The sequence below is a fragment of the Zonotrichia leucophrys genome, chromosome 6, assembly GCF_028769735.1.
Source record: "Zonotrichia leucophrys gambelii isolate GWCS_2022_RI chromosome 6, RI_Zleu_2.0, whole genome shotgun sequence".
Lineage (NCBI taxonomy): Eukaryota > Metazoa > Chordata > Aves > Passeriformes > Passerellidae > Zonotrichia > Zonotrichia leucophrys.
The window spans coordinates 11649385-11658831 of record NC_088176.1 but is presented as its reverse complement, the minus strand read 5'-3'; the positions used below and the strand labels follow the sequence as shown (position 1 = coordinate 11658831).

The 9447-nt window shown below is 38.3% G+C and overlaps 1 protein-coding gene across 1 annotated transcript in view; it reads left to right on the top strand.

Annotated features, from left to right (window-relative positions):
* The first annotated feature begins 874 nt into the window (after positions 1-874).
* Positions 875-9447, top strand: part of CFAP58 (cilia and flagella associated protein 58) — a 56944-nt gene continuing 48371 nt past the window's right edge. Inside the window, exons 1-4 of the mRNA XM_064716934.1 lie at positions 875-958; positions 1499-1780; positions 6660-6796; positions 8501-8657. Coding sequence (XP_064573004.1) covers positions 875-958; positions 1499-1780; positions 6660-6796; positions 8501-8657 — 660 coding nt within the window. The remainder of the gene's footprint in view (positions 959-1498; positions 1781-6659; positions 6797-8500; positions 8658-9447) is intronic.

Below are 9447 nucleotides of genomic sequence, written 5' to 3'. Positions count from 1 at the left end.
CCGCCCCTGCCCGCGGCACCGGCACCGCCGCCGGCACCGGCACCGCCCCAGCACCGGCACCGCCCCAGCACCGGCACTGACACTGACACCGACACCGACTCTCTGCACCGAGCCCGCCGCCTCCACCCCACGGCAGCATGGCTGAGGTAACCTGTGACCTGCCCCTCCCGTCCCTGCCTGTCCCCTGGACGGGACGAGGGCTGCACCTCAGGATAAGCCCAACAACATCACCCGTGTATCATCTGTAGCCATGTACCACATTTATGTGTCACCTGTGTGAGCAGAGCTCAGTTAGGTCCTGTACCTGTACCCAGGCACTACTAACTCCTATATTTTCGGAGTAGCTGCTACATATAATATCCTGGGCATGATCTGCCTCCCCCCTCATTACTGCTCATCTTTTAAGTCTATTTACAATCACAAACATGGACAAGATCAAGACTGAACTACTGAAAGGAGCCTACAAGAGAGCTGGAGAGGGACTTTTCACAAGAGCATGTAATGGGGGACAGGACAGAGGAGAGCAGATTCAAACTGAGTACATTTAGATTAGATATTAGGAGAAAATTCTTTACAGTGAGAGTGGCGAGAAACTGGCGCAGGTTGCCCAGAGAAGTTGCATATGGCCCATTCCTGGAAGTGTTCAAGGACAGGTTGGATGGAGCTCTGAGCAACGTGGTCTAGTGGAGGGTCCATGGCACGGAGTTGGAATGAGATGATCTTCACAGCCCCTTCCAACCCAAACCATTTTGTGATTCTGTGCTTTGGAGAGGATGATATGAGAAGAAAGCTGTGAGTCCTAGAGCAGGTTTGAAGGAGGGATGCACTAAGTTTGAGCTCACAGCTCAGACTGTTCTTTGATGCCGGCCAGAGCATGGGCTGCAGCATTAAAGTTGCCCTTGAGGTCTTCCTGCTGACAGGAGAGCTGCTTCCCTATCCTAGTGAGAACACCTCAGAGGTGCATTTGCAAGGATTTGGCATCAGAACTGAGCTAGATGAAAAATATCTTCTGTGGAAGGTTTAACAGTAGCATTTCCCACAGAGGGAGGGCTGGATTGTGTTGGCATCAGTGGAGCTTTGAGACATGCTTGTCTGCATGTCTCTGGCACTATCTGGATAGAAATCATGAACTAATCAGACTTTAGAGGGTAGAGAACTGGGCAGAATTAGGGCTAAAATACTGGGTTTCCTCCGTGATTGATGCATTATTCAAACACTATCACAATTATGGTATTTTATAGACTTGTCTTTAAAGCAGTTGTGGGACTCAATTATAAGAACTCTGGCTGGTAAAGCACAAGTTATTTCAGTAAAATTAGGAGAAATGTGTTTGAAAAATAGCCTACAAGATGCATATTATGTGCTAGCAAAAGAACTGTTATTACAGAAAATTTTGTCATGATTTCTTAGTAGCTGTTATACACTCAGTATATTACTTTTTTGTGTTCTGGGGTCATAAGTGAGATGTTGAATTCTTCCTGTTTATTATTTCACTCAGGAAGAGTCTGACAAACCATATGTGGAAGAAAGTGCCTTTGAAGCACTGGAAAAAGACTCCGAAGAATTCATCAGTATACTGAGTAGGGATGAAGCTCTGGAAAAATTCCGTGTCGAATATGAGAAGCTTCTTGCTATTATGAAGAAGTCTCGTGAAAATGAACATCATCTCATGGAGAAATGCAGGAAGCTGAATGCTGAGCTTGTGGAGAAGTCATCCAAAGTAGCTGTGCTCACCAAAATCACTCATGATGATGAGGAGACTATATCATCATTGAAGTCGGTAAAGTTTTGAATAGAATGAAGTATGATCTGAAATTGTTAATGAAAAATGTGGTAATAAGAAAAGCACCTGAAAGAACACTTGATTTTATGTAGAGAGCTAGCTTGAGGATTAAGGATAGAGGTGGCATCTCCAGTAGTTTAACCTCTGCTTTGCTTTGTTTGCTCAGCCTGGTATATTTACAGGTTTTAGTCAATTTCTGTGTTTATTTGCACTAAACCAACTCCGTCAGCTTTCAAGTCCTTATTAATAGTTTTTATTTAAGCTTTCCCTCTGTAAAATGGCACATTTTCAACTTAATGTACTGTTTTTGATTCATTATAACTTTTGAAGGATTGCTTGGATGTTAACTATTGCCAGAACATTACAAAAACCTACTTTTTTTGAAGTATGGATTTTAGGCCAGGGAAGTGACAACTTATATAAATAAATGTTTCACAGTGCTTTTGAAAAGGAATCCTATATAGCATTTCAGAGTGATTTCACCAATTTACTCTGATGTGTTGTTTGTTATTATTGATTTAAACTCTGTCAAATCAAAGTGCTTGGCTCCTTAAAAACAGTTGATGTTTTGAGGCTTACAGTGAATTTTCACTGTCAGAAACCTAAAGCTGCCAAGGGATCATAAGACTGTATGTGGAACTTCTTCATTCTGATGGTTTAAAAACTTAGCTTTGTGATACCTAGATAGGCTTTAATGTAGAACTTATTTGGGAAACCTCCATGCCTTACAATAAAGTGTTTTGTTCCAGTAAAATAAAGTCAGTGTAGCAATCCAGAGCGATTTTTGAGCACTACAGAAATAGAAGTTCTTTGAAATGGAATTTCTTGCCCTTAGAATTATGAAGAAAATAAATTCAGAGTAAATATAAATAGCAGCACTGTCATCCTGTGGCTGCAGCTTGCAAACCCGTGCCCAAAGCCTCTTCTAGGAGGAAGAAAAGCATGGAAAATCTTGTTGATTTTCACTGCTGCTAATCAAAACCTGGTTGATGAACATCAGGAACGATGGTGATCCTTACCATTTCCTTTTTGCTATCACATGGCAATACTCTGCGTGTGAACAGTAGGAGTGGTGGTCCTTCCAGACATTCCCAAACTGAGGAGACATCTCGGCAACGTCATAAAACTGAGGAGTGGAAATGTTGGGAAAATAGAGCCTTTCCAATTTCAGCAGCTAATTTTAAGCTCAAGCAGAATATGACTGAAGCATACTGCCTACTATTGAACCCATTAAGTGATTTTCTAGTGAAAAAGCTGCTTGACAATATGATCCTGCTAGAAATGATGTGCAGTGCACAACATGTGACATTTCTAGTGGTGCATTGTGAGTCAAGTATACAGCTGATACTTTTTAAATTTGGTTATGAGAATTAGTCCTCTTAAAGGTTCAGGAATTATTTTAATATTGTTTAAAATATTCATGTCTTGTTTGAGGCTTTGCTTGGTGAACCCTTTATATTCCATATTATTCTTCCTTCTGAAGGAAAATTCTAGAAGGGTTGTAGTTTTTCACTACAATTTTCTTAACATTCAAACAGTTTGTTTCCCATGTATCCAAGCTAAGTGCTGAAGGAAGTTCAAGTGCTAAAGTAGCCAAGATGAAATTCTTTAGTGGTAAATTAAACAAAAAATCTGTCCCACAGTTTAATTATTTATAAACCATAAAAGAATCCTGATGGGGCTGTTCTTGTAAAAATGGAACAGTTGCTGTAAAAATGGAATAGTTGCTCCAAATTAAGGTCCTACATCTTGATGACTTGATGGGTCATTAGGTTAAGAAATAAAAGTTGCAGAAGAAAATTTTTTCTCTGTGTGAAGCCTGTTTGTAATCAGTAGAGTTTGTTTAGGGCAGGGGTTAAGCACACAGATCTGTGGCTGGTAGGAGGTGGGTCAGTGATAATCAATAGCTGCTAACTGTCAGGTGGCAGTTAAAGGATTTGTTTTGTAGTTTTAATAAACAGGACACAACAATCTGCTGTTTACAGTAATATCAAAGCAGCAAAGGGCCAAGCTAATCATGAAGGAAATTCAATTCTATTTTTCATGGCTAGAGACACTGATCCATGAGTCTGCACTGGAAGTACTCTAGAAGAGGAATTTATAGGAGCTTGTACTGCCCTGCTTGAAATTGCCAAATTTTCAATTTCCAGGCGTATCAATCCAATATAATAAGAAAACGTTTCATTAATTCTCAGTTTCTGAGCAATGAAACTGATGTGATCTTTTGGGGTATTTAATGGAAGCAAAGTAAAGCAGTCACACTTCATAAGTTCTGCTTCACAAGTTCCAGTGTTCAGTACTTCTCCAGAGATTTTTGAATTATTCTAACAGCAAACATTCAGGGTACTCCCTTTAATTATGCAGCAGACTGCCATGCATTACCTGCCTATCTTGTACTGCAATCACCCCGTGTTGCTGACACGCTGCAATCTTTCACACTGAATAATAATGTGAATATTTCCTCTATGAAGACTTCCATCATCAAAATTTTGCTCCTTTTTACTTCTGAAAATAACAGATCTATTGATCCGCTCTTACAGCAGAAGACACAACCAATGAGCAGCTACAATGAAGCTCAGTTTTGCTGATGCTGAAGTCTGTAGAAAATTCTTATTTAGATTTTGCTTATTAGCGTGGCCATCACCCCTGTCTTCTTACTTTATTGATAAAAATTGGTATTATCAATACAAATTCAATACAAGTTTTTACAGGCCAAAGATAAAGTTCAAAAAACAGAGCTTAGGATGACCTGAAATCAGTGCTTATCTGAATGGTCTTATTGACAAAAGAGATCACTTTTGCAAATACTCATCAGAACAAAAGACTCTGAAACCTTTCAGAGGCTCATTGATTTTATTCCCCAGTCCTATTCCGCAAAGCTCCAATCGTAATGATTTAATTCACCAATTTTAATCACAGTCTAATCAGCCAGCAGGAAGCTCTGATGTAAGTAATCAGCTTTAATCTTATTTTCAATTTGCATTTTTTCTAGAGAAAGGGTGGTTGCCTCTTACTGGTTGACAAATCTGAAACATGTTTATTTGCAGTTATATTTTATGTTTTTCTGCTAGTCAATATGTACACTGTGTCTTTGTGCAATTATTTCAGCCCAACATGCATTTATTTAAATTTCAGAATTTAGCTTCTTTGTGTGAGATATTAATGAATGAAAAACTTATAATTTGTTAGATAACGCTTGATGCTTTATGTATGATCATTGCTGCATTGAATGGAGATTAGAACTCAAAATGTATGACATAAAAATTGATTTTATATATAAAGCTGTTTAAAAATGCTTGATACATAAGTGAAAAATCATATTTTTCAGGCTAAATTTTGAACTAAGTAATTTATTAAGTAATGAAAATACTGTTTGTAGGTAGTGAGTTTAATTGACTGTAATTTCAGAATTTCTGAGCAAGGAAAGCTCATTGTTTACCTCTTTATTAGTATGTGTGGATAAAAAGGAAGAGCAAAAACTCCTGATCTTTATGTTCCAGATGGTTTCTCAAATTTGGATATGCTGAGCTAGTTGAATAAATAAAATGGAAATGTATTCCCTCTGCATTTTGAAGAGGCTACAGATGTTATACTTTGTGTTAACATTCAGCAAAATCTGGTACCCTGTTACTTCTGCTAGTTCTATAGTTTGAATTTTTATTTTAGGCATTAAAAAGCTAAATATTACATAGATTTGATTTGTAAGGTTTCCATAAGTATATTAACAATATAACATAACATAGGTGTCATAATTTAGAGTTTAACATTAAATAGATTGTTTTTTTTTTTTTTTTAGGAACAAACAGAGATGTCAATTACAATAAAGAATTTTTGTAAACAATTTTATATAAATTATTTTTTTTTCTTTTCTTCCTTGTGGAGATGGCTTCTAAAGTAGTTTTTTCCTGCCACAATTTCATATGATGCAAGTAGGAGTTGAAAGGGATATTATGGCCTGATATGATGATGCTTCTATTTGGCTGTCCTTGGGGAGACCCTAGAGCTAATGTAGAACTGCACAGCCACGTTTGGGGTCTAAATCTGTACAAGTTGATGAAATCCAGACCTCTGATAGGAGCCAGCTGAGAAAAGAGCATCATGCTGTGATTTGAAGCTCAGGGACTTCTAGTGTAAAAGTAGTGTCTTCATCATTTACTGAGACTTCAGGAACTTTCCTTCCAGTCCAGTCACTTGCTGAATTTAGACTTTTTTTTTTTTTAGCACAGGATTCCAGAAATGGTAGGAGCTTTATTTGAACCTAGCAAGGAATAAACCTTGATTTTGAATCAGATCATAAGGATCTGATTCAAGGGAGAGAGATGCAGAGGAAGTTATAAAATGAAGTGAATCTTCCTCCCTTATCCTGTTTGTGGGTATCAAACCCTAGGCTTGTGAGAGGCACTTAACTCTGTCATTTAAGTATCTCCATGTGCTAAAATTTGGCATAAGAATTGAGCATTAGCTGAAAAATTAGTTGAAATCAAATTACACTAAGTCCTCACCGATGAAAATGAACAAAGAGGAAGAAAATTTGTATAACATCTTTTCCTCATCCAAATCAGATTGGATGCTCATTGTCCTAATAGGAATTTTACAGACATGAGTGATTTAAGTAGATGATACCTTTGTGGACACTGAATAGTCAGTAAATTTTTACTGATATTGGTGGTACTCGTGTTATCAAAGCCTCACAAAGTCCATGCCCTCAGCCAAAACAATAGATACCAAGTGGAGGGGACTGTTGTGAACCTAATCATGAAAAGGCACAAAAATCTATTTTCTCAACTAAGTAAAGTGCAAGGCAATTAATTTCTAATTTGTAGTTATTTTTAAACACAATTTAATTTATGTAAATTATTTTCCATTTCATTCCTAGGAGCTTGAAAGGGCCTGGAAAATGGTGGATAAAGCCCATGAAAGGGAAGAGAAAACGAAGGAAACAATTGACTCACTAAAAATGGAAATTTCACACCTAAATGATTTAATGAAGGAAAGAGCTGGACAGGATTACAAGTAAGTTTTCCTCAGGCAGAGGGAAAGCCTGATCTGATTTTCTATCATTCTGTACCTTGTTTAGTCATGTAGACACTGTTGAAAACATAGATCTTTTCTGTCTTTTACTTTTCTCATGAATACACATTTATTTGTCTGTGTGTTTATGCAGTGAGTAAGTAACAGAATCAGGCTCTGACTGAGTTCATTCAGTATTGGATTAAGCTAAAAGATCAAATAAAATGATTCCTATGCACTTTCTCAGTATGTGTCATATTGTTTTATCTGACAAACTCTTCAACATACTTTGAGAATAGGATCCTGTCAACATTTTTACATTTCACAGCAGCAAGGTCAAGTAGATAAATCAGGAAGGCAGGACACTTGATTTCTCTTCTGTTCCTAGCTTTGTTATAAGGCTTTAACACTGTCTGTGTTCTTGTTTGTATTTTATCCACTTTCAAGATTATGTTTTGGTTTTTTTAACCAAACACACATAGAGGGACCTAGTCTGAGATGGAGCCTCTAAGCCACTGCATTGTGAACATAATAATCATCCTCTGGAGCTGCTCAGAAGCTCTCCAGAACCTACTGTTTGTAGTATCAGTTCCTCAGAGACTGCTTATGCTGTAACATTAAGTTAAACTCAAAGATATTATTAAGTGTTTTGACCCTATGGCCTGTGCACTTCCTACTGAAATTGCTGGTCATTGGCCTGCCTGATTATGGCTTGAAATTTTAATACTGTTTAAGGTATTTATTTATAATATGCATGCAGGATATGTATGGGACATGCTTGCCTCTGCACTCTGTGTTTCCAGGCGGCAAAAACTTCAGTGCGCTCAGGCACTTCCCCCGCCAAGGAATGTGCCAGCACATAAACCACCTGGGTCCATGACAAATCCTTCACCTTTTGTCCTTGACATGCTCTAGACCTGTTTGCTTTCCTTGGATCTAAAACCTTGGTCATGCAACCTCCCCCTAGTATAGCTCTCCTTAAAGTCTTGTCTCCCTAGCTTTTTGCATTTTCCTGCAAGAGCCAGGAGCTGTTACTTTGCTAACATCTCACTCCTGTTTCCAGCTCTGCGCAGGCTGCTGCTGGCTTACAATTTCTTCTTGAAGTTCCCTCTGTATTGCTCTCAGTTCCACGCTTAAATACCCTGTCCAGTGACAAGGCCATGAGACTCACTCCTTGGCAGATTTCAGCCTTGAAAACCTAATAATATTTTAGAAAATTAGACTGCTTTTAAGATAGAGCTTGAACCCACGCTTGGACTTCCTTTCATGTTGTAAATGTGTCAAAACAGAGTCAGTTTTTATTTTTACATTATGTGACTGTATGACATAACCTAGTTAGGTGTCCAGTCAGGTGAGGTGCAGAGAGACAGGTTACAATAGTGTAACATTTTTGGTCCCTAACTAATTTTGCAGTGGGAACAAAAGAGGAAATTTTTTTCCCTGTTACCTTTCTGGGAAATGGAAGGTTTATTCAGACTCATGAGGATGTGATACAACAGGAAAGAGTTTTGACTTGGCTGATGGTGACTCTGTTCACAGTAGATAAAAGCATATAATTCGGTTGACCATCAGCCTTCATACAGAGGAGTTTAAAATGAAAAAAAAATTTTTTTCAACTCCTCTTTCTCACAAAAGTCTTTGTCTGGCATAGGAGGAAGAACAGAAATGGCCTGTGACACTGCTTGACTATTATTTCCTTGCTTCCAGTGTTGAGGATTTGCTAAAACTTCAAGAAACGGTAACAGAAGAGCGAGACCGACTGTTGTCAGAAATTGTGGAGTTACGTCAAGATCTCACTGCAATCACAGAGCAGCAGCAGGAAACAGAAAAGGAAAAAAATGAGGCAGAGCAAACTGTTCTGCAGGTCTGTACTGATCACCAGATGGTGATTTTAGGCTTTGCCCTGAGCCTTTCTCCACACTTACAATTGATCTCCAGTGATTAGAATGCTACTTGCTGTTTTGCATCTTAAACATTTTCAGGAGTGCTCTGAGCGGACTTTGCCGTGAATGACTTTAATATTTTTCTGTGTTTTAGGCTATGTTCTTTGCAAAGTGTATTGTCATGTACCAGCTGCTTCCACAGCTTCCCAATACCCCATTGAGGCCAAGGTTGTTTTTCGTGAATTGGAATCATCTTTAATGCTGAAGAAATGGGATGTTTTCTGTATTGTAAATCCTTATGCCTCAAAAGAGACACTTAGAACATAAGCCTGGAATGGAGGTTCTTGGTCCCTTGCTGTTGGCAGTGGTTGCCATATTGTGAGACACCGTCATTGTTAAGAACGTATCAAAATCTGGCTTAAAAATAATGAAGTTATTTTCTCTCCTCTATGGGAAGCCTTTTCCAGATTTTTGCTTTTTCCATAGTTAGGTACTTCTTACTTACTTCTTTACTCTGATTCTGGTTTACTGTTTTTCCACTTAATTTTTCCACCACACAATTGTCTGTAGAGAGCAGTCATACTCCATCTCAGCTTTACATGAAGTTAGGCTTTCTATATTTCTGACCATCTGAATAGACAGTTGTTCTTTGTGATCAATATGTATGTCTTTCTTGAAATGTATACAGCAGCTAGAGATAGACAAGGCTGAGGATCAGAGGAATAGCCACTGAATGGAAGGTAGAAAAAGATGAAACATGGCATACAGAAC